A 26,625-nucleotide genomic window follows, 5' to 3' on the forward strand; every position below is an offset into this window, starting at 1 on the left:
TTCCGTGAAATCTTTTTGACTTCTCTAGGCTAGTTTCTCTCTTCTCTAATTCTGCTAAAAGTGATTTTCAACATCAGTTGCACAGCAAAGCAATTCAAAATGAACAGAGTGAATATAAAAAATTGAAGTCAGAAATAGAAACGGGATAAACCCATAAAGCCCAATTTTAGATGCCCGCTATTTGAACTTCGTTCCTATAAGTCTTAGTTACCATCTCTAATGCTTATTGGTATTGATAGTAGCCCCTGTAGCCTCTCTCTAAGAAGCAGAAGTATGTTCAACGACGAAATGCCATCAAAATAAAGCGGACTTAAAAAATGTTTTTGTACAAAAATCTTTTTTTTTCAATATCTATTCTTTCAATCCCAATCATGCTTATTGGAATCAACGGCGGCTATTTTCCGGCAGTCTGCCGGGTATGTTTCTTCATTTCTGTCTTATTTTTTGTACTGGAACCAGATGTTAGTGAATTTCTTTGTCTTAGCTCTTTCTCAAAATGACTTTAGTTGTTTGTAATAAATTTTAAACTCTGCTATGCGCTAATTAGGCGCTTCTTACAGTGTAATATCGCATAGAGTTCATCAATTTTAATAGTCTGTATGATTGGAGAACCCAGGGTACGAATTTTTTGGCCGCTAAAACTGGCAGGCATGTGCAATTAGCACGTGCAAAAGTGGAATGCTAAGTTTTGCGGCCCTAACTTAGCGGCCCGCTCGCAGTAAGGAAACATAATTTTTTTTGGCGGTGAGGCCAAACCCACTAATACTTTTGACATTTCCCATCAAAACCTGAAACGAAAACACTTGCCTGGCCTTTGAAACGGAAACATTTGGCTTATTCACAACTTTTAAAAGGCTTCCACCCCCCCCCCCCCCCCCACCAACCCCCTCTTTCCCAGCAAAAAAGGTCTCATGATAGCAACAATTTCGATAGCGATGACGAATTGGAGCAGAAAATGATTTAAATAGCTGAAAAACAGGAAAAGATTAGAAAAGTTGACGAAATAATTTGCGAAACTGTACTCTTAATTTCAATTTTAATTAAAGTTTAACCCCCTTCGTACCCTTTGGTTCTCTAAATAAGTTAGCAATGAATCTTAGCCCCCCTCAGGCCGCTAAGATTCATGTGCTAACATATAGTTGGACTTATGGTCAACATTGAATTTGTTGATCAGTAAGGCTCGTATTACTTTAAGATTTGACCGTTTAAATGCCTTCATGAATGGAGAACATTCTCGGCTATATATCGCCTGTCTTTTAGATCAATTTATCCGTCGGCATTTGGTTATTTTTTCGCCAATTCGTTTAAGGGTGTGGGGTTTGCCCTGGAGCCGTATAAGTGTCGTGCGTGTCAGGGGAGGGGTTCAGTGAAGTGTACCAAGTGTCAGGGCCAAGGCCAGCTGGTGAGACAGAGGTCTCTCCTAGTGCAGTACAACAATCACTCCTCCTGGGCCATTGCTAATGACTCACCTATACCACACAGGTAACAATGTTTTAACATTGATATTGATTAATTGCTCTCGAGCGAGGTTTGAAGCACGTATTGTAAACTTGTCGTATTAAAACTCGAAAAGGCGTTTTAGTTTTTAATAGCCTCCGTCAGCCTCTCAACGGCTATCTTTTAGGCGCTCTCCTTATACGTCTTTTTCATTACTCAACGAGGAGTATTGGTGGAGCGTCCTTTTTGATCGATATTTTTTGGGGTGTATTTAAAACAGCATGTCAAAACCAATGCAGAAAAGGAATAAAGCGCGGTTTAAGTGTTTACTTTACTTTTTCGGGCAAAGAATTTTTTAAACCATATTAACAAGTAACAGTACAATTGGGAGCATTTTTGATCATCTCAATCATACATCAGTCTTTTGTATGCAATCTTGAGCTATTTTTGTGATTTCGTAGTTTTGACGTGTTTTATCGGTTTTTAACTCTTTTTCTTGTTTTAATTGTCTGGGGGTAATTTTTTCCGTTGAAAGTAGTTTTTATAATAGTTTCCGTGGCCTTTTGATTTCGCTAATATTAACTTAGGTTTTTTTTAGTTGGAGAATGGAGGCTAAATATAAACAAATTTTTCCTTATTTTTTATTATAGCTGCGAAGCTGTAAGCTGAGCGTAGCTATATTGCGGTGCTCTTGGTTTTTTTTGTTTTGTCGTCTGACGCTCTTTTTTCGTTTTACATTTGTTCACACAGCAAAGCTGAAAAAGTCAAATTTTCTGAATGACTTCTTCCTCTCACTAACGGCATTTGCGCGCGTGACGTCATTTCTCAGTCGCTCTAGCAAAAGCTTTTAGGTTATTTGCGTGATTAGATTTTGATCATACGTGACTTACCTCACTCAATAAAATGACTTTTGCACTTAAAAACTTAAGCTTAGTTTGAATTTGTTTAAGGTCAAATGAACTTTTATGTGCAGTAAAGGTCCCTAATAAGAGGCTTCTGCGGAATGAATTTTAACAAGCTTTATTAATTATTCGCTGAATGTTTTTTACAAAGTTTTTTGAGCGGCGTCGATTTTTTTCAATTTAGATCTGTATCTGTTTCTATCTCTAATATATGGCACGCGCTCTCCTGTTTTACAATTCAAAGAATTTGAATTGTATTGGCGCGCTGTCTTTTTTAAGCTCTGTTCACAAAATTTCATGATTTTTGAAGTCAAATTGGAGTAGTGATTTTGAATTGTAGAGAAGTGGAGCGAAAAAGCGATTGGTTTTGCGGTTTTTTTGAATTTTTGAAAACGGTGTTTGAACAAAAATTCGCTTTCTGGCTAGTGGTTTTTTTGTTCACATGCGGCAATTTTTTTTATTTTGACTGTTTTTTCGACTTTTTGGATTTGATTTTTTTCTAAATCGTTTTCCCGATTCATTCATAGTTCATTCTAGGCCTAGTTTTTTGTTTGAACCATATGTCCATTTCTCGTTAATATTTCTTTGTTCACGTGCGGAATTTTGACATTGATTATGTAGTTTATTTTGTTAATAGCCGCGAAGCGATAGCTGAGGCTATTATTGGCCTTCTCTTGGTTTTTTTTTTATTTCATCGTCACGATTTTTGTTACGACCAGATGACGTCACAACCACTTCAAATCTGTTTTTTGTTCATTCGTCCATGCAATTTTAACTGAATTGCATGCGTGACGTCATTTTTCGCTCTTGTTGGAGTGAGTTTTTTTTTGTTCATTCGCGTGATTAAATTTTTGGTCACACTTGATTTACCTCACTCTCAAAAATGACTTCCTCACTTTGAAATTGACTTTATTAACTTTAATTCAAAGAGATAAGGTCAAATGGGCGTATGTCACTCTAAATGAAGTTTCTTAGAGAGCAGCTAATAGAAGCAGCAGTCAGTAAGTTGTACAGATTCTTAATCAAAATTTAGTCCCTAATCTCAGCCCTTAATGAAAGGAATAAGTTTCTATTTTGGTCTGTTTTTTAACCTTTTTTTGAGACTACAGATCTATGAAGCTATTGCGACTATTTTCTGGCAATTTGCCAGCTATGTTTTTTATCTGATTTTTTTAGAAATGGTTTTCCCAATTCACTCATAGTCCGTTCTAGGTCTAGTTTTTGGCTTAGTCAATGAAAATTCTTTGAATTGTACGTCAGGACTTGTCCTGCTGTTTTATATTTCGCTTTACCTTTTGGTAACGTTTTTACATATGTAACGATTTTCACGCTTGACTTCTGGTTTACCTCACTCACTGTTTCAACTAAATTGAATCTAAATTTTTGCACGCATTGAATAACTTAATGTAGCGAAAACGGTCAATGTCAAAAGTGCAAAATAAAAAAAACGGGATAAAGCGCAGTCGTAAATTCATAGTACATTAGGTTATCAAAGTTAATTAGAGCTATTGCTAGCAGATTTCAGTATTAAGCTTAATACCATTCAGTTTAGAAGCTGAATTAAGTATAGGTTTCTAATCTAACTGAAATTGCACACTCAATTAGAATAATTTTTGAAACTTAGGGAAATCTTGGCAATTTCAATCTCGTCTTTTTTTTCTGTTTCAATGCCAACGTCTAGTGCCTTAACGGCGGCCATTTCCCGCCAATCTGCCAACTAGGTTCAAATTTTTTCCTAATTTTTCTGTTTCTAAGTCAATCTGTTTCAAGCTCAATTTTTTTGTCAATTATTTGTTAGAGATTTTTGTAGGGATAGTGTTTCCTACTGCTTTTGGTTATCGTATGAGTGCTTATGGAATCAGCAGGAAGTGTCTCTTAAAGCGTTGAGAACGTTTTTTGAGACTTCATTATTTTTAGAGATTAATATTAAAAAATTAACAACTTTTGACCTTTGTTTTTCTTTTGGCGCGGTAATTAATTAATTGCTCTCAAACGAAGTTTGTAGCCATTATATTGGCCCTATCGGTCTTTTGTAATGAGATTTTTTGCTGAAGCGATTTTTAGTCTGACCCATTTCACTTTCGTCCTCAAGAACAGGATTAACAGGTATCCTCCAGCGGGCATTAAGTGCTCTTAGAGCCTTTCAGCTCACTATTCTCCAAGCATGCGATTCACAGAAACCGTTTTGGAGACTTATACTTATGGTGTGGAGGGCAGTTCTTAGAAGTGGACCGCCACAACTCCCCTCCACCTCCCTACCCACAACACCCCTCACCCACAACCACCAACCTCCCCCACATCAGCCCCCTCTCACTTCACCTTCCCCCGCCCCCAGTCCGCACCCCCTGCACATCGTTCAGGCCGTAAGGGGCTCGTGCAGCCAATCCCCCACAGTCCCCCTACTGTTGCTACCGCTGAACCACCCTCCTCCCCCCCGCTGTGCTCACCTAACGCCCCCTTCAATTAACCAGCTAAGCTAGCCTCACTAAACCTTGGCTAGCTACTGACGAAGCCAACAGCTCGCGGGTCATTTGAGAGCAGTTCGCCCGACGTTAGTAGTTAGTTTGTTTCTAATTTTCCGAGATGTATCGTTGGTCATGTTTTCATAATATAGTTTAATTTTCATTTGTTGACCACAATGAAAATTTTCCAAACATTTTATTATAAACAATACTTTTGGGGTGGCAACTTATCAAAAATTTTTGACGAATTTTTCTTTGTCTCTGATCATGTGTTTCCTCCCTCTATTGTTTCGAATTGAATCATATAGTGAAATTATCAGTTTTGTCAGTTAATGGAATGCTAGGGCGGTAGTTAAATTTTACTTCGAGTGGATTCTGGATTCTTTCAGTCGTGTTTTGAAACATTTCAGATTTTGATGGTTTTTGTAGTCAAATTGGAGTGACGATTTTTGTGCAGCTGAAACAGGAAGTGAAGCAACAAGGCAACTGTTTTCGCTGTGTGAAGATTTTTTAAGCAAATTTTCAAGCAGAGTGAGTAATCGATGTTTCAACAAAAATTCGCTTTCTCTATTTTTGTTCAGGTGCGGCAATTGTTTACAGTGTCTTAAGTTTTTTCATGTTTTTTCTAAATGCTTTTCCGAATCATTTCTAAGCCATTTCTGGGTCTAGTTTTTTGTTCAGTCAATTGAAATTCGTTGAATTGTAGCTCATAACTTCTGCTATGTTTTTACAGTGGAAAGGATTTGGATTTTTATTGGCGAGCTGTCTTAAAGATTGTGGATCTTTTCCGTTTGTGCCCCCCAGTACGTTATGCACCCCCCCTCCCCGTTACAGAGCACGTGTCATTGCATAGTAAATCATTATGTAAAAATATGGTACGTGCTTGTGGGGGGTGCAAATATTATGCGCGCACTAAGCTGGGGGGCGCAAACGGAAAAGATGCAATATTGTTGACAGTTTCTTTATGACTTTTTCATGCCAATGTGAAGTCAAAGTAGAAGGGTGATTTTAATTTTGTTGGAGTAATAAAGGGAGCGAAAAAGCAAGTTGGTTTGAAGAGCCTGTTTGATGTTACTTCAATCCTTCGATGGTCGGCTAAAGTCTTTTGTGACTTTGACGCTCTTTTTGTCATATGTTGTTGGTGAATTTGATTTCTGCCCTTATTTTTAATTGCTCTGGAATGAATTTTGAAGCAATTATTGTAAACATGGGTCTTTTTTATACAAAATTTTTGCTTGACTGTTTTTATGCCTTTGTTCTAGAATTTTCTCCGCCTTCAGATGACTTTCATGCTTGAGTTCTTGATTTTATCTCAATTACTCTCCATCTGAAATGAAATTCGTTGTTAAGATGAAACCGATTGTGTGAAAGGGTGCAGTAAAGCGGATGTAGCGCCGTAGGTGAGATGGCTGACCGCTCCAGTGGCGTGGAATCTTTTTGAACCTACAACCCCTCTAACTGATGTTGCGAACCCGCCTGTCGTTCGAGAGCAGTGCTTCCGACGTTAGTCGGTTTATGTTTCGTTTGACTGCTCTCGAAGGAAATTTTGAAGCAGTTATTGTAAACGTGTGTGTCTTTTTTCTGCAAAATTGTTGCTTCACCGTTTTTGCGGGTTTTTTCTAGAACATTCTTTGACTTCTCAAGTGACTTTTTCATGCTACTATTCATTTTTGAGTGATGACAAATGCTCTCAGAACTGAAGTGTTGCTAATATAAAAGCGATTGTGAGCGGTTGGGGATCAAAGCTGATGTAGCGTAGTGTTAAGATGTGAGATTGCTATCGTGGAGGTCGCTGTTTCGCACCCTTGTGAGAGGAGGTCGGATTTTATTCACACACATAATATTTCTAAGCTAGACCCCTCCTGTCGTTCGAGTGAACGTCAGCCGACGTTAGTCGGTTTGTTTATTTCTGTCCTCTTATCGCTCAGTCTCCTTCATAATAGGGGAATGGGTTGCTAATAAATCATAAAGGAATCGTATAAATGGTTTTTTATAGCTGCGAAGCTGTAAGCTGAGCGTAGCTATATTGCGGTGCTCTTGGTTTTTACGACTCGAAGAGGAGTATTGGTTTTCTTAAGGTTTTTTTTTTACCGGAAGTACTATTCGTTCAGACGATGTTTTGACCTAAAAGCGAAAGCGAGTAAAATTGCAGTGTGAACTAATTTTTTCTGAGCGAAAGAAGTTTTTTGATCATGCGCTGCGTTTAGTGAATGACTTTCTGACATTGAAAAGTAGTTTTTGACTGAATGGCACATATAGATAACCGTTTTTAGCCGTTTTTTCGTCTAAGTGGCCTAGTTTTTTTGCTTGTAATTTGGTTTTTTTGTAGAAATAATTTTAAATTGATGCTATGTTGAAATGTAAACCCCGGAAATTGATAGCACAGTATTTTTCATAGCCTGAAATTGCGTTTCAAATACGAAATTGGCACATATTTCTTGATTTTTTAGTTAATTTTTGGCTTTTTTTCTATTAATTTCTTCATTTTTGAAACTTTTAGCTGTTTTTTGTCAAAAATCAGTTAATATGGCAACTTCCCTTTGATAATTTATATACTCAATGCCCTTTTCTACCTCGATGTAATTTTGTTTCATAAAATTGTGCATTTGCTAATCCGATTTTCGTAGTTTTTTGCCAGTTTTTTTCAGTTTTTTGTTTGTATTTTGCTCTTAATTACTAGAAATAGTATTTTGGGGAACATGAGGGACTTTAATTTCGTTTCAATAAAAATTCAATCGTTTTTTGGTGTTAAGTTTTTGAAAAAAACAGAAATTTTTTTCATAAATGCAGTCTTAAATATTTTTTGACCACTTTTTTGCAAAATGTTTCATTGTTTCGTATGTCTAAATTCTTGCTTTTTCTTGTTTTATTCTGTTCAGCATGTTGGATATTTGTCTCGAATGACTCGTTGTCTTTTCTATGTCTCGAATGCTGATCAATGAAATGTACTCGTTTTTCTAGATTTTTTTAAATTTGATTTTTAACTTTCAAAAATCAAGAATTGGTCTTTTTGTTACGGTGTTCCTAACATTGTGTCCATATTCTTCACATTCTCGTTTGTATCATTCTAGTTTTGTCCTGGCACCTACTTTTGTATTCGTTATATTGATTTTTTCAGTTGTTAAAAATTTAAATGAATTCAGCTTTTTCTTAGATCTTGGTTTTTTCGGTTTGCAATTGATTTAATTCAAAATAAGGCAGCACTGGGAGTTTGCTAGAAAGTCTTTTCCAACATTTCGACTTATTACTATTCATTGCAATTTTCTTCCGGGCTTGGTATTGTTTTTAGACGATTGTTTGCCTTTGAATTTTATTCTGTTGCTTTTGTTTTTCTATGATTAATTTAATTTTTGAATTAGTATGAAATCATGTTGTCTAGCATATATACAACAAGGAAGAATCATGTATTATTTTTGTCTTAATTGCCGTGATTAGAAATCTAATTGTAGTGGTTCTCTGATTCTTAGGTAATGGATTCAGCTTTTTGTGAAGTTTTGGTGCTTCGAGTCGCTTCCGGAATTCTTCCGGCTATGTTTTTTGTTTCGTCGTCTGACGCGTCATTTTCGTTTTACATTTGTTCTAGAACATTCTGTCTCGTCACTGCTTAAATGGCTTTTTCGCGCTTGATTTCACGCTTTCTGCGTGACCTAAATTGCGGTTATTCAGAAACAGAATGTGTTCCTAAAACAAATTTGATTGTAAGAAAACAGATTGTATGGTCCGACAGCCGAGTGGTTAAGGCGACTGGCTGTTAATCCGGAGATCGCCGGTTCGAGACGCGACAGGGAAACTTTTTTTGCACCCAAAAACAACCTCCTTTGAAATAAACTTGTAAGTTTTATAGGCGGCGGCGATAACTATTATCAACTCACTTCTGTATCTTTTTCCATCTGTATTTTACGGCACGCAAGTCTATTTCGCAGCTATTCCGGCAATCTGCCGGCTATGTTTGTTCATAGCTAATGGTTGTTATGATTTTAACAATCTTGGTTACTAAAATTTAGCGAAAGAGTTGTTGAATTTTTCCTGTATGTTGGTTGTTGTTGATTTCTCATTAATTAGTCTCAGAAAGGGAAAGGTAATAGGTCTCATTATTATTTATTGGTTCAATTTCATAGCTAGTGGGATTTAATTTTGACACTATATGTTGTCATAAGTATTAGACGATTTTTGCCTGTTCGTCAATTTTCTTGACTTAACTATACTAATAATACTATTTATACTACCATTTATACTATTAATGACAACGGTCATCGTGTGCTAATGAGGCTGTAGTTTTGATAACTTTAATGGTATTTGTTTTCAGAAAATTTTGGTAGATTTATGAGTTCTTCCCGTTGCTGTTGGTTTTCCTGTGAATGCGCTTTGTTTATTATAACAGTTCTCACGGGCATTTTAGTGCGCCAAAGTTTTTGCGCTTCACGTTTTATTATTGCGCTATTCTTTTGGATGACTTGAAAACCAATTATTTTTGTTATTCCGGCAATCTGCTTTGTGGTGTTCACTTTTTACGCTCTTATTGTTGATGAATTGAATACCAATTGTTTTTGAAATGTTTGTATTCTGGCGATCCGTTTTGTTTTTGCGCCCCGGACATACGGTTCTCGTTTTTATCGTTTGGTCGGTTATATCGGTTTGGTCAGTTTTATCGGTTATGGTTTTTGTTGTTTAATTGCTCTTGAACGAAGTTCATAGCAATTATTGTAAACGTGTGTCTTTTTTATGCCAAATTTTTGCTTGAAAATCTTGACTTTTCGAGTGACTTTTATAGTCAGTCCCATAAAGTTGCAACGCTATCGAACGTTTCAAAGGTCAAAGTTCAAATTTAAAACATGCAGATAGCTACCAAAACACTGCTCATTTGCATGCCCGAGCTTTTCGAACGTTAGCTTGCGTTGCAACTTTATGGGACTTACTATATGACCTTGACTTTTTGCGTTTTGCGTGATCTAAAATTCTCTCTCAATCACAATTTCAAGCAGCTGAACTCAATTGGTGGCAATTTAAAACTAAAAGTCAAATGAAAAGTGCGCCAAAACTGGTGCCATTTTTTACTTTAAATCTTAATAGTGGTATATGCTAACCTCTAATGTGGTTATTTAAAGCCTACTATTGAACTTCTTAGTCCCATTTAGGCTCCCTCCTCCCCTCCCTCCCCCCCCTCGATTGAAGCAGGCTGCAATTCATTAGAGCTCCCACTAGTCGTTCGAGAGCAATTCTTAGTCGCATTGAAATATTAAATAGTAAAGGGAGTGCAAAATCGAGTAGTTTTAAGGCGTGACTATTTAAATACTTTTAAAGTGGAGTGAGAAATTGGTGTTTGATCAATTTGGCGGTTTTTGATGTTTTTTGCAGGTGCGTTAATTTGACTTATGTTTTCAGTTTCCTCTCGTTCAGTGCTTTCAAGACGGTACATATGTGTTATAATTGTGCCTATTTGCCATTGCTTGAGTTTTTGAAGGGGAAAACAACCTATTTAATGGCTCGAGCTGACAGCTAGTGGTTTTCATGACTTTGACTTTACTTTTTCTCAAGAATTTTGAGTGTTTTTCAGTTCTGCGAGTATTTACTGTAATTTTTGATGTGTTATCATTTAATCTCATTCGGGACAGGTCTCTGGTGCTGCTAATAGGGGTTAAGATTATCGATTTAACCGTTTTTGTTCAAAGCTTGTGCTTTCTATGACTTTGACACTAATTATTTTCAATAATGATTACCGATTGTTTTGAGTTTTGCCAGTATTTCTTATCAACTTTGTCGTCCTAACTTAGTCTCATTATCGACAGGTCTCATTGGTTGCCAAAAAGGCTTCAATTAAAGCATGTTTTTCCGTTCATAGCTTTTGCTTTCTGTGACTTAAACGATTGTAATTTTTTTAGTATGGCTAGTGTTTGTTGTATATATATGGCTGTCTTATCACCTAATCTCATTGATGACAGGTCTCATTGAAGACTCAAATAATTGATGTAAATGTATTTTTCAGTAGCCGTTGCGTTCTGTGACTTTTTTACTAAGTGTTTTCAAAAAGTTTCAGCGAGTTGGTTTAATTGCGATTTTTGGTTATTATCGTCTTATTATTTAATTTTATTAGTGAGAGGACTCATCGACATTTAATGACAAGTTGCTAATGAGAAGTACAGGAATGTCGTTGACAGTTTGATTTCATAGCAGTTGTTTTTAATAGCTGCCGTCAGCCTCTCAACGGCTATTATTTAGGTGCTCTCCTTTTTTTATTCGCTTTACTTTTGGATCACGTTTTTCGTTTTACATAAATCACGACTTTCACGTTTGGCTTCTGTTTCACATCACTCATCGTTTCAACTGAATGGTTTTAAAATCCATTCACTCAATGAATTACGCAAGTTATATAATACGGTCAAGGTCAAAAGAGCAAAATCAAAAGAGACGGGACAAACCGATAAAGCCCAGTCATTAAGTCATTGAGAAATAGGTTATCAAAGTTTGGCAGCTGACAATGGTATTAGGCTGAATACTTTTCAGTTTAGAAGCTGAATTAAGTATAGTTGTAGAATCCAACTGAAACTGCGCTCCGAAATAGAACACTTGACAAAAAAAATCAGTCAATTCATCTTTTTTTATTTCAATCACGATGTGCATCAAGCGCGTCAACGGTGGTTATTTTCCGGCAATCTGCTGGCTGTGTTTGATATTAATCCTGCCTTTTGAAAAAGTTAAAAAGGATTTAATTTCTTGTTTTTGTTCTGGTGTTGTTTTATTGCTTAGTCTCATCACTAACAGCTCTCATTTGCTTTTTAATGCGTAGTTAATGATTGTCAGGTCATAACGTAATACAATTCTTTGAATTGTATTCCAGGAGTTGTCCTGCTTTGTTTTAATTCGTCGAATAAAAATTTTTTGCTTTACCTTAGTTCACACCTTGTTCAACATTTTGCGTGAAATCTATTTGACTTGTCTAGGCTAGTTTCACTCTTCTCTCATTCTGCTAAAAGTGCTTTACGACAGCAGTTGCTCGGCAAAGCATTTCAAAATAAATAGAATCAGTATCAAAAAGAGAAATCAGAAATAGAGACGGGATAAACTTATAAAGCCCGATTTTAGATGCCCGTTAATTGAGCTTTGTTCTTAGTTACCATCTCTAATCCTTATTGGTATTGATACTAGCCCCTGTGTCGTCTCACTACGAAACAAGAGTATGTTCAGCTCCAAAATTACATCAAAATAGCTCGCGCTTCGAAATTTTTTGTACAAAAATTATTTCACTAGTATTTTCTCTTCTTTCAATCCCAATCTTGGTAATGGGAATCAACGGCGGCTTTTTTCCGGCAATCTGTTGAGCATGTTTTTGGGTTTTCGTTTAATTGGAATGATTTGAAGCAGGAAATTAAACACGTTTAAATTGTATTGGTCTGTGTGGTGAATAAATTTGAAGTCGTGCGAAGAGTGTTTTTTTGTCACACCGCTGTTTTCGAGAGAGCGGAATATTAAGCGGAATACTGGAAAAAAATTTCTGAGCGAGCGGAAGTTTTCGGTCACATGCGTGTTTTTCAAGCAGTTTTTGTAGTTAAAAAATTTATTTTAATTTCTTAAATTGGCTGGAGTTGTATTATTAAGGTTGCTTTGATGGCGTTTTTTTGATGAAGTTTTTTTTGGTGATTATGATTAGTTTTTTGAAGCCAATGTTGAGGTATTTCGATGTTTGCTGATTTTTAGCTTATTTTAGCGATTTTTTTCTACTTGTGTTTTTATTGGAAACTGAGTAGACGGCTAATACTCGCAGACATTTTTTAGTTAACAACTAATTACATTTTTATTGGTCTAGATCAGTTTTGTTATGAAATATGACAAAAAATGAAGATAAATTCATTAAATGTCAAATTCTTGCAGTGTAATCGTTTTGTAGTGTAATCGCTTTCTTCAAAAATGAAGATTTTTGTGAGCTTACTAAGGCTTGCATAGTGTTATGTGAGCAAATTGTGAGTTTGTTCAGATTTTATGTGTACCTGCAGTAAACGCAGAATTTTTCTAAATTTTAGTTTAAAATAGTTTTTGGCAAATTTTTATATTTTACTTAATATCTTTTTGTTGTGTACCTGAGTTGATCTGTTAGATAATACGTGTATTGTGGCTCATGTTTTTGTCAAAGAGGACCCTTCGCCTCGTCTCCGGAATTCTTCTAGCTACCTTTTTTGATGAATGAGAAAACAAACAACCGGAATTTCATTGACTGAATGAAGTAGAGAAAGTTGTTTGGGTTAACAGATTCGTATAGCTTAGAAAAGAGAAAATGCTTTCTTTTTTGAGATACCGGCCCTATCCGGACCTTTTAAAACTCCATCCTTGTAACCAAGCCTACAAGTAGTAGTATCTTTATTTATAAACTCTTATGCTATATAATTATTTTCACTTGTACATATGTTATCTCCAATAGGAGAGTCGTGAGTTGAGAGTTGTAAGCTGTTCATTTTAACGCCTGTCACGTAGCAGGTAGTTTGCGTTAGATCGCGCTTTCACACTTGTGTATAGTGCAGACGAATTTAAAACCGAAAAGATACAGTCGGTTCGTGGCCAAGAATAAATTCTTGAACTTAATTCTTATGAAAGTCGAAAGTTCATTTTATACACTGGAGCTTACACATACAGAAATCCCCAGGGAACAAGACTTACGGTCAACCGTTTTAGCAGATAGATCATATCTACCATCAGATACTAAAGTATCCGATATAGAATCTCCAATCGGAGCAGGCCTCCAACAGCATATAGCGCGGGATCACATGACGCAGTCAGCGATAAAAACTCCTCTCGGAGTACCACCATTTTGGGAGACAGGGGCCAACCCACCAATAGAATGGAGCACATGGTTTGGCACATTAAAGATGGCAATAATGGCAAGAGATAACCTACAGGTTGACAAACTCTTGAAGCCATCAAGAACAGAATTACCCTACCCAACACTCCCAACCTACGAAGAACCGTTTGACGGGGAAACAGCAGATGAAGAAAGACAAAGAGACCAGCGAAATGAACCCATAAAAGTGGATTGGGAAAATGAATGTAAACGACTAGAACAAAATGGCCCATGATCGATAGAACCCCGTGGGACGAGGCAGACCTAAAGGTCAAAAGCCTCATCTACCTTTCCCTAGAATTGGAAGGTAATAGGACATTCCATCAAAGAAGCCCGCACGCAAGAATAGAGCGGTGTACCACCAATGAGCTAGTACATGAATTAACACTGACATTCACCCGTCCACGAAACAGAACGTTCGATCGATTCCAATGCTTCAAGACAATGCAACAGCCCAACGAATCATTTGAAACTTTCTATAGTCGCCTTCAGGAACAAGGGGCACACTGCAAATTCGAAAAGCTCAAAGAAGATCTAATGAAAGACATATTCATATCGAATATGAGAATTCAAACATACAAATGGAACTTCTATCGGAGACGCGTACACCCCAACAGGCATTAAATTACGCGGTTAACAGAGAGAGAGAGAGAGGACTAGCGGACCAACAGGAGATCCACAGATCAAATCACAAACTGGAATACAGTTTCATATGTTCGTTCAAACAAACAAAGAACATACCCCCAAAACACACAACAGTAACCAAATCCATGTTGGAAATGCGGAGGAACATTCTCTTTAGCTCATCAACAAACATGCCCTGCAAAAACAACATCCAAAATATGCAGAAAAGCTGGACACTACACATCATTGTGTACAGCAAAGATGCCAGAACGCCGGCCACCACGCATGCCACAATCCAGCACGGCACAAAGCTACAAACAACAACAAACAAAAAGAGAAAGGAACATTAATCAAGAAAAAACAGAGCGAACAAACAGATGAAAGCGTAGACGCCGAAGCTGCACTCTATATCAAAGAACTACATGAAGACTGGGCAAACATAAACATAATTCGCCCAATACACTTCTTCCCACAGAAAAACGACTTAGTCAATAAAGAACCCAGCGGAGAATTCGGAGTAAAAACAACAACACAGGCACACAAATTACAGTGGCTCGCAGATACTGGCTCATCCCGCTCGTTTATAAACCAGGAGATAGCACTACAACTCCAAAAGGAGATTCAAATTACAAGAATAGAAAAGTTCACAGAGAACACAATCTACAAATGCTTCAACAATAACAACATCGAAATTAAAGGTGTTCTTATAATTGACATAGTCAGGGTCGTGGACAGCAAAGAGCTGCAATGTCTTTATTGTAAACAACAAAACGAACAACATGATCTACTGGCAGAGATCTACTGGCAAAACTGCGGATCACCCTCAATGCTTCAAAAAACACCGGTAAGCACTTCAAACTAATTTCCGAACTCCAAACGGAGAAAAATATAATAAAATGGGTATTGCAAAAATACCCACATTTATGCACTCGGCTAGGTCGTTCAAAAAACCACATCGCAAAATCGATCTTCAAATCGGAATATACCCCATCCCAACATAAAGGTCGACGAGTCCCCTTACACCTCCTCGAAAAAGTTGAAAACAAACTCAAAAAATTAATAGACGATAAACAAATTATAAAATTAGAAAAGTGCTCGGACGAACTATTTATAAGCCCTGTTGTGATAACCGTGAAAAAAGACAAATCGGTTAAAATAGCTTTGGACTCCAAAAAATTAAATGATGCCATCCACAAAAACAAATACCAAATGCAAAGCATTGACCATCTAATGGACTCTGTAGCAGTATACATATCCGAAAGAAAACCCAAACAAGGAAAATACCTATTTTCGAAAATTGACTTAAGAGTACGCTTACAGCCAAATTCCTCTAGATGATAACATCAAGAAACACTGTAACTTTAACATACTAGGAGGAAAAGCTACTGGTACATATAGATTCATTAACGGCTTCTATGGGCTGACAGATATGCCAGCAACGTTCCAGAAAACAATCGATAAAACACTACACGATATAAATTCAAAATTTGCTTATTTGGACGACATCCTAATAATAACTAAAGGAACGTTGACGAACACGAAAAAGAAATAGATAAAATACTACAAGGACTAAACGAAGAAAATTTAGCTATCAGCCTACAAAAATGCGAATTCGCCGAAGACGAAATTATATGGCTCGGGTTCACAATTACTCCAAACGGAGTAACTCCAACAAAACAAAAATGCGACGCAATAACAAGTTTTGTAAACCCAAAAACGCTAAAACAACTCCGACCTTTTATGGGTTGCATCCATCATCTAATAAAATTTATTCCCAATCTAGCTAAAATCACAAAACAAACTAGATTGGAAAGAACAACACACGAAAGCATTTAATCAAATCAAGGAACAAAAAAGTTAACAGAAAATTAACATTTCGATACAACGAAACAAACTAGAGTACGATGTGACGCGAGCAAAAAAGGCCTAGGAGCATGCTTAGAACAAAAATGCGGTAGCACATGGGAAACAATAGCCTTTGCTAGCCGCTTCCTGAACAATCTAGAATCGCGATATAGTACTAACGAACTAGAACTATTAGCTGTAGTCTGGTCGTTGGAACATTTCAAATATTACTAACACGGGTCCGAATTCAGACTCCAAACGGTCCACCAAGCATTAAAGAAAACAGAGGAATTTACAGTACTAAAAGAAAACAGAGGAAATAAAACATATCAAAGCAGATTGACACGATGGGTAGACCGACTACTACCGTTTCATTTTACAGTAGAACATGTCCCAGGCAAAAACATGGGATTTGCCGATTACTTAAGCAGAAATCCATCCGGAGAACCAATTCTCCCCTCTGAAGAAGACAAAAACTTTGTGATAAATACCATAGACGAAATAAAATTTACTCTTCTACGCAACGCACTAACTCCAAATGGAGCAAATCAAACAACCAATCAGAGCGCAGACACAAAACAAGTCAGCAATGACGTAATTAATCCAAAACAGATTTACAACATAGCTTCAAACGCTTTTGGCCTTAATTCAATCGAAAACAAGTTACACTCTGATTCACATTATATTCACTCATCAAATTCAAACAATACAACTTTCATAGATAGTAAAAACTTAGTAGCCATTACAACAAGGCAAAACCCACTACGGGATACATTCAAAGTACCAATTCTAAAAAGAAATAGAGCCCCCAACAAACAAAAATTACCCAAATGGACATTTCAGAATCCCCAAAAACATTCAAATCCTCAAGTACTCAAACAGAATACACCTCAAAAAAAGGAAAGGGCCTAGACCCATTGGATCCAACCAAACACAGCGAATCATTTACAGCATACAACGATTTACCAACCCCTTTATACCGGCAAAACCTTACAAAAGTATTCAATGAAGAATTTATAGCAGAGGCGTCACAAAAGGAGCTAAAGTTATCATTGATTATGTAAATACAGAGAACTGGGAGGACCTCAAAAAAGTAAACCCTCTTTATTATCGAATTAGAAGGGACTTTTCAGTTACACTAACAAACTGCCTATTATACGACAATCATTTAGTCATACCATCCCGTCTAAAACAACTAAATCTGGATACAATCCACCACAAACACCCCGGCCAAGCGGGAATGCTCGCACTTGCCAAATTGATATGGTGGCCACATATCCACTCGGAGATCGTCTCCAAAGCTAAAGCTTGCAGACAATGTATAGATAAAGGTAAAAATCTTAAAGCATTAATCCCTGAAACACAACTAGAACATCTACCTAGCCTTACGGAGCCAAACCAAGAAATCCAAATGGAGTTTGCCGGCCCCATACCATACAAAAATAGTACATAAAATAATTATATTTTAGTTACAGTAGATCGTCTCTCACGATACCCTAACGCAGAAACATTTTTCATAATTGGACACAGATACTGCAATTGATTACCTAGAACGATATTGCAAAATACAGGGGATTCCACGGTCAATACGCTGCGACCAAGCACAAGCGTTTAAGGCAAAAGAATTTGAAATATTCTAAAAATAAAAATATTAAACTGATATTAGCTTCAGCTGGAGACCATAGGGGTACAGGAATGGTAGAGAGACTAATACAAACACTAAAACGTTGCTTGGCAGTATTAGATATCGACCCCATGTGGAGCTCCGAAACCCTAAACGCTAGAATAGCAAGTGTAATTGAGAACATACGCCTTATTCCTAACAAAACAGCAAAAGTTACCCCATTCGAGGCACATTTTGGCAGAAAACCAAATACAGAACTGTCGAATATGCTCACTAAACCATCTAACAAAAATCTATCATATAAAAAACTTAAAAGTAATTGTTTAGACAAGAAACTTCTACGCCACGATTCTCTGACGCGAGAAGAAATGTGGAGAAGGGATGGAAGTTCGGAAGACGAATTGGATATCCAATATAACAGGGAAACCACACAAAGCATCCTTCTCACACAAATTGATTCTGATGACTCTGAAAACCAACCACTAATTACCAAATCACCAAGTAAGGTAACGCATTCAGAACTCCATTTCTCCATAGGAGATAAGACAAAAAAAATAATATACAATAAACGTAATGTAGCTCGTAAATCAATTGCTAGAAAAACCATAGAACCAATAAACACACTAGCACCCCAATGGAATATTATACCAGACGGCACAATAACAAAGTATACTCCACATATCATAACAATTGATAACCCGTTAAGAAAAAATACGGTAATAAGAAAACATTGCAATTGCTACCGAAACTAAGCCATTACCAGAAACAAAGCCACGCTTGATCCACATGGTAGCATGTTAAACCATAGGCGAATATAGAAGGAACCAGGAAAAATCAGAAAATTCTGTTTAGAAGAAGCCAAACAAGCTAAACAAAACAGCGCACCGGTAGCAATGGGAAGTCATCCAACAACAAACAAACCTCAAGAAATCCCAGGAACATCGCGAATATTAAATCCACCAACAACAAGCGCACCCAGAAGACCAAGATCAGAAATCGAGACAAGTAGCAAACCCAAAAGGAGGATATACAAGAAAGAAACAGCAAACAAAATGGTCGAAAGAGAAAATACTAAAGATAGCAACAAAAAATCAAAAGGAACAACAACAACCGAAATTCAAACATCCAAAGGGAGGCAAAAAGCCCAAGAGTAAACAAAGCACCTCAGTTCAAAGCAAAACAGGCAGCTTTAAGACAATCACTAACTGCCTCCACACGGAGACTACAATCAGCAACATCGGACACGGACACAAACAGGTCCTTCCTGATTTTCAATACCCCCATACCGCAGCCACCATCAATCCAGATATTTAACGTCGACGCCGAACCCACAAGTAATGACCCGTACGAAATCATAGCAAGCAACGATCCAACCGATTTCATGGAAACGAGCTCAATAAGCCCACGAACACGAGAACCCCAACTCATTGCAACGTTGGACAACAACAACGCATTTAATACCAATGAAAAATTAGACTTCAACAAGTCCACAAAGAAAATTGACAAAATTGTCAAAAAGATAAATACAATGAACGCCGAAAACGCTACCAATGTAACACCAGATCAACAAAACACAACCAACACTCCGGAAACACAAGTGATATTCTTGGACTCGTCAAATTCTCCTAACGAAGAAAGCATCACCGACCTCATCCAAACGGAGCAAGCCCCGATAGGAGACAATGTTGTTGCAGAATTACAACAACGAACCCACACGGAAACAACCTCTGCTAACAAAGAAGAAGATAAACAAGACGACCTGCCAATAACAACACACCCCCAAGTGGAGACCCTAAAGAGCCCAGTTAGCTCACTGATTTACAAAACTCCCCCTTCATCACCTCAACCTGATACAATTTCAGACCTCGACGATGAAGACATCAGGGCAGTAAACGAAATCCAATAAAGTGGATTTCTTCAGAAGAGGGGGAAGTGAGATACCGGCTCCATCCGGACCACTTAAAACTCCATCCTTGTAACCAGGCCTACAAGTAGTAGTCTCTTTATTTATAAACTCTTATGCTATAGACTTATTTTCACTTGTACATATGTTATCTCCAATAGGAGAGTCGTGAGTTGAGAATTGTAAGCTGTTCATTTTAACGCCTGTCACGTAGCAGGTAGTTTGCGTTAGATCGCGCTTTCACACTTATGTATAGTGCAGACGAATTTAAAACCGAAAAGATACAGTCGGTTCGTGGCCAAGAATAAATTCTTGAACTTAATTCTTTTGAAAGTCGAAAGTTCAGTTTATACACTGGAGCTCACACATACAGAAATCCCCAGGGAACAAGACTTACGGTCATTTGTTATAGTAGATAGATCATATCTACCATCAGATACTAAAGTATCCGATATAGAATCTTCTCCAATCGGAGCAGACCTCCAACAGCATGTAGCGTGGGATCACAGTTTTCATAGCTGTTTTCTATGTCTTGCAATGAATCTTTTCAAAGAAAGTGAAAGAGAGTTTTTTTAGAGAGAATTTAACGCTAATTTGAATTTTATTCATCTTTGCGGTTTTTAAGCAGCCATAGCAATCTTTTCCCATGGCATTTTTATTGCGTTTTTGTTAGTCATTGGTATTTCATGATTGTGGGTATTCTTTTATGACGAATTTGATGAATTTTTTGTGCTGCAGAACCGTTTTCTATGGAATTTGAGAGATGAAATTCGTTAATTTTTTTCCTTGTCTAATTTTTCTTGTCTTTTTATATAATATAAAAGATGGTTGTGGGCTTATTCCCTCCTATTATGTGAGCAATTTTATTGTTTGGTTACAGGAAACAAAGTTTTTCTTTTGTATGTGTATTTGTATTATAGGAAAAAAGAGTTTTAGGGTTGAATTTTTTAAAGTTATTTTTTGTTGTTTTGTTATTTGACTTATGATTTTTTTTTATAAATTGCTCTGGAACAAAGTGAGGCAATTATTGTAAACTTGTATCTTTATGCAAAGTTTTTGCTTTACCATTTTTGATCTTTTGTTTTAGAATTTTTTTGAGTTTCTTTCAACTTCAATACTTTTTCGCGCTTGACAGAAATAGCTCTTATTTGCGTGACAGAAATTGCTCTTAAGAAATAAAGTCTTGCTGAAACAAAAGCTATTGTAAGATAAGCTAAAATGAGGGGCAGATTGCCGAGTGGTTCTTGATTATGTCTATAACTCCGGAAGTTGTGGGTTTGAATACCTCTCTAATCCAAAATTTTATACAGGCTACACCCCCTGTCAATTAACTTAACCCGTCTTTCGTTTGAGAGGAATTTGATCTCTTTAGTCGGTATGTGCTTTTCTCTGCTTTGTTGCCTTTTGGCTATAGATACTAGTTGCTTGAAAGGCTAGTTCTTTCCGCCAAGACGAATTCGAGTAGTTTTCGGAATTCTTTTGGCCATGTTTTTATCTTCACAGTTTTTGCTTGACTGTTTTGACTTTTAGCTGAAAAATTAGAGCATTCTCTTGATCTGTTGAGTTGAAAAAAGTTGACTTTCCGTCTTCAGAAAGGGAATGAACTGGTAAAGCGCAAAGCATTAAGTGTCTAGTCAACTCTCATAGAACTTTACGGGGCTCTCTCATTAAGGAGCAAAAGCTGCTGAAGAATGCTTGAGGAGGCAGATTTCGATGGTTTAAAGGGCGTTCCTGAACCCTCCTCCCCCCTCCATTTTTACCCTCTCCCCCTTTTGTATCCTCTCCCTCTGAGGCTAACCTCCCTCAGCCAAAAGTCAAAACCTAGCCTTTCCTTCAATAGCAATTGGTCCAACGTTAATGGGATTTGGGTTTAGTGAAAGATCTCTTCTGTTAATATAAAACACTCACGTACAAGTTTTAAAATGAGAAAAGTTTACAGTCCCTAGGAATTGAAATTAAAGGTCCGCTATACATAGACAGAAATTGCTTCCGTGATTTTTAATTTTGCATGTTGCGTGTTTTAAGTGAGGTTACGTGACTGCAAAATTCCATTCGAAATTTTGTCTTAACTTCTTGAACCGCTACGTGGTTCCCATTAAACGCCAGAAGTTATCAAGCAGAGTCACGTAACCTTTAAGTAATTGCTGGCGCTTTTTTTCAAGAATTACTGCAAGTGAAAAGTGCTTTTGAATGAAATCATTTTGGCTTATGATACAATTTAGAAGGTTATACTGCCGTTGCATGTTTGCTTCAGTCATTTTTTGCCGTTCAGGTAGGATTTTGCCACTGCAGGTCTATAAAATGTTTAGGTTGATGAGTTCGACTAATTTCATATTTCTTTAGATTTTTGCATCAGTTGCGTGGGGTGGTGATCTGGGAGGAGGAGACAGCAGAGGCCACAGACTCCAACAACTTAGACAAACTGATGGATGGCAAAAGTGCAACACTTCGAACACGTCACAGGTAACTTAATGTTGGGAAATGGCATCCAAAACCCTCGCCACACACTTAAAATTAAGAGGATAAAGAATAGTTTTTGCTCATCAAATTTTGGTAGTCGTCTCCTAAATTGTTTCAAATTTACGCAGATTCCATTTAAAAAAAAGTTGAAAACAGTAACAGTTCCAATTTTTTCAGTTTTACAGCTTATGTAATTTAGAATGTAATTATAAGGTAATTTTCTGGTAGAATGCTACGTTTATCTGTATGCTACGTTTTTCTGTATGCTACGTTTTTCTTTTACTGAGGTTGCTTAAATGAAAGAACCGATTTTAGACCATTATCAAACAGAATCCTTTTTATGTTGGATAAATTAATTGTTCCGACCCCACTTGTGGGGGAAGGAACTATATACTCAAATGGGTTTTTTTTTTTTTGTTCAGTGAATTTTGGCCGATCGATATATTCGTCGTAGAGAAATGTGAGTGGTATCATTAAAAAGCTGGTCCAGCGTAGAATTCAAAAGTAAAAAGATTTTTTTGAATTTCGTTTTTTTCGAGGAGTTATCGAGGATTGAAGTTTTGTGTGAACAATGGGATCTTTAGCATGATTGTTCACTTTTAGTACAATTTTCTTCAAACTAAGATCTTTTTTACGAAAACATTAATTCAAATTTCTATAAAAAGAATAAATTTTGAGTTCGTAAAAGTTGAATGCAAGGCGATAGAAAGACTAGTTCTGGTCTCATAGGGAAGTTCACTATCAAAAAAAATCGAACTCTAATTGAGAGCCCTTTTTTTAATAAAACTTTTCTCTTTTTTGCTTTTTTAAGTCACCTAGAGACAAGTCACATTTTATATCGACGTTCTATTAATGACAAAACTCCTTTATAGTCGAATGAAGCGCAATGAACAAAAAACGTCGTTTTCAAGGAATTGCTCATGTTTTTTTTTTGGCTTCGATTCTGAGTTTTCGTAATTTTGAATGAAATTTTGAATTTCTTTTTGAAGTTTTACTATTTTTTTTGGAGTCCTATGGTAGGGATTCATTGACTAACAGTGCAATATGTTCCATAATGAGCATTAAGTGAACATGTCTATTTCATTGAGGGGGCGGCTAATGGCTGTTAAGACTTAAAAAATAATTTTTCGAATTTTTTTTTGAATATTAAAGAATCATAATCTTATTATAGTGAATTGTAAGTCAGTCCAGGGGTGAGAGCACCCTCTTCCTTCCTACTGCAACCAAAATTAAACTGGTTAGCGGTTTTATCTTCTATCTATTGGTTATATGACTTCAATGACAAAAAATTTCAATTTTTTAAAATTTTTTTTGGATTTTTACGTATTATTGGTTACTTTTGAAATCTTATCACATTATCCAAATATTGACAGTTCCCATTAGCTTAAAAACGATGTTCTGTGGATGACCAATAAAAATTTTAAACAAAAATTTATGGTTTAAATGGCTTCGACACGTTCTTCTTGCACTCTTCTACTGATTTTTTGGTTTTCTCCTGTTTTTTTTTGTTGTTTTAATAGTCATTATACTTTCTGTGATCTCATAATGAATACCTATGCATGACAAACATAAATGTACTGCCACCGGGGCATCTTTGAGCGTTTTTATTGACTTCCGTTGAAAGCTATTGAATTTAATGTCTGTTAAAATAAAAATCACTTTTCGAAAATTTTATTTGAACAATAACAATTCCTAAATTTTTCTTGAACTGTTAGTGAGTTTCAGTATTGACTGGACCCACTTGCTTTTTACTGCGACTAAAAATATTCTGTTTAGCTGTTTTATCTTCTAGCTATTGGTTATATGACTTCAATGACAAAGATTTCAATTTTTTTAAATTTTTTTTTTGGATTTTTTGAATTATTGGTCACTTTTGAACTCTTTATCACATTATCCAAAGATTATTGTAATCCAATTGGCTTAGAGAGGACGTTCAGTGGATCACAGAGAAAGTTTTCAGAGAATAGCTAATGGTTTAATTGTCTTCGACACTTTCTTCTCGCATTTTTCTACTGAATTTTAGTTTTTGCTGTTTTTGTTATTGTTTTCTGTCATAAGACTTATTGTGATGTCTTTTTAACTATCTATGCATGACAGACATCATTTTCCTCCCTATGGGTTATATCTGAGCGTCGTCATTGAGCTCCGATGAAAGATTGAGTTTACTGGCTGTTAAGGGTTTAAAAATAATTTTTCGAAACTTTTTTGAAATTCAACCATTCCTAATTTTTTTTCGTGAATACTCTTGGTCATTGTTGGTTCTAACAGAATCCATTTCCGTTCTACTATAGCCAAAATTAATCTGGTTAGCGGTTTTATCTTCTACCTATTAGTTTTAAAACATCAATGCCACGAGAATTCATATTTTTTTTGGGTACTTTATTTTGTTTTTCGATCCTTTTGAAATCTTATCACATCATCTTACTGCTGAGAGTCCCTATTGGTTTAGGGAAGAAGTTCAACGGATCATAAATAAAGTTTTCAGGGAAGAGCTTATGATTTGAGTTGCTTCGACATTTTCTTCAGGCACTTTTCTACTGAATTTGTGGTTTTTGCCTCTCTCTGTTGTTGTTTTCATAGTCATTAACTTGTTGTAAGGTCTTATTGATGAAATACGATTGGCAAAAAAACTTATTGTCCCCTCGAGGCATCATTTATTGTATATACTGGCTTCCGTTGAAGGCTAATGAATTTAATGGCGTTGATAATACGTGTTTTCCCGCAATTTTCGTGCGTCTAATGTATTTGTTTATATTTGTTGATTTTTTGAAATTATATTGATAAAAAAGGTTTTCCCATTGCTCCTGAAAAATTAATTTAAAATTGAAGAGTGTTTAGTGAAAAGTTCATTTTTTTAATGCCTTCGACCCTTTTGTCGCTCAATTTTTTTTCCTGAATTCGCTGTTTTTGTTCTTTAGGTAGCCGTAAATTGCTCACAGATCTCATAGGCTTGTAATTGAGGACTGAATGAATGATGTTGCTCGAAACATTCAGTATATAGCGAATAGGTTCCTTTCGTCAAATTTAACTTCTATTCATCAATCAGATGTCCCATCGAATTTCGTGTATTTCAAGAAATAACATATATATTGATATTATGTGCCACTGTTGTTTCGTTTTTCTGAACGTTTATTGAATGGCCATTTTTTGCGTTTGTTTTTCTCTTCCTTCAGAACAATCGCGTAATAACAGATCCCAATGGTTTTTAAATGTGGCCCAAGTAAACTTATTTAATCTTTCAGTATAAATCCTTCAACTGAAATAGCAGAAATAACAACTGAATTAAAAATACATATTCAGATGATAGCTATTGATTTTAATGGTAGCAAAGGTTTGTGTTTTCGCAAATCGTTTGTAATTTTTTGAGTTTCTCTTTAGTTTGTTTCTATGGCATAGTCTGACCACAGACGGGTGCTTTTGGTTTTGTAATGACTTTTTAGTAATTTATCAAGGATTTTTTTATTAAAAACCAATGTTTAAGATTTTTGAATTTTCTTGGTGCAAAAAATGTTGATTAATTTTTAAGTTTCGCCTCACTGTTCATTCTTTTTGTCGGCTTGTTACCTAGTCTCGTTAAGAAAACTTTTCATCTGCTGTATAGTTAGTAAAAGGTAAACTTGTGTAGTTAAGGTTTTATCTGACTGCATTTTGACGTTGTTACCAGGTGCTTTTAAATTTAGATATTCATTTTTTGCCGCCAAAATTTTGTTGGTGCTATTTTTTTTCTAGTCTCTTCAATGTCAGGTCACGTTGGTGCTGTAATGAAGCATGGCATTAGTAATTCAATTAGTAGATAGAATGTGTAACGATTGTTTTAAACTCAAACATCTATTTTTGTTATCTCTTGATTTGGTTGACATTTTAGTCAAAAATGTAGATGAGCTCGGGTCGGAACATCATGTGCGAACGCACATTAACGAGCCGCCTTGTTATTTTAGGGAAAAGCTGTCCGCTAACGGGAGAATAATCCAACAGCGTCAAGTTCTGAGCGTGGTTCCCATTTATGAAGTGACATACCGGGTGTCCTCGTTTTGGACAAACACCTTCTACGTATGTGGTCTGGATAGGAAAGTGTGTATCAGTGAAACTGTATCGTCATGCTGTACTATTCTCTAGCACAATCATTAGATGAATTGCTGTTTAGAAATTTGAACTATCAACGTAGTTTTGAAATTATACGTGTCTATTTATTTTTTTCAGAATAAATTCAAGTTTTTTTGTTTCCAATTGCAGTTTTGAAAGTGAAAACATTTTATCTAATTAATAGCTTGAACCTTGTTTTATATGTATTAGTTAACATCTCTAATGTTTATTTGTATTGATACTAGACAGTGTATCCCCTCATTAAGAAACATGAGTATGTCTAACTACGGAATGACATCAAAATTAGTTCGCACTGTAATATTTTTTTGTACAAAATTCAATTTTTAACATTTTTCTGTTCTTTCAATCCCAATGGGGGTTATTGGAATCAGTGGCGTCTATTTTCCGGCAATCAACCGGAAATGTTTGATTCTTTTGATAGTGTCTTTTTAATTTAA

General features: G+C 36.2%; 1 protein-coding gene across 1 annotated transcript in view; it reads left to right on the top strand.

Moving 5' to 3' along the window:
• LOC142337107 (uncharacterized) overlaps positions 1-26,302 on the top strand; it is an 84,976-nt gene extending 58,674 nt beyond the window's left edge. Inside the window, exons 7-9 of the mRNA XM_075386198.1 lie at positions 1,310-1,482; positions 21,968-22,087; positions 26,023-26,302. Of these exons, the coding sequence (XP_075242313.1) occupies positions 1,310-1,482; positions 21,968-22,087; positions 26,023-26,200 (471 nt within the window). The 3' untranslated portion in view covers positions 26,201-26,302. The remainder of the gene's footprint in view (positions 1-1,309; positions 1,483-21,967; positions 22,088-26,022) is intronic.
• The last annotated feature ends 323 nt before the right edge of the window (positions 26,303-26,625 follow it).

The sequence above is a fragment of the Convolutriloba macropyga genome, chromosome 3 (assembly GCF_964194025.1).
Source record: "Convolutriloba macropyga chromosome 3, txConMacr16.3, whole genome shotgun sequence".
Classification (NCBI taxonomy): domain Eukaryota; kingdom Metazoa; phylum Xenacoelomorpha; order Acoela; family Convolutidae; genus Convolutriloba; species Convolutriloba macropyga.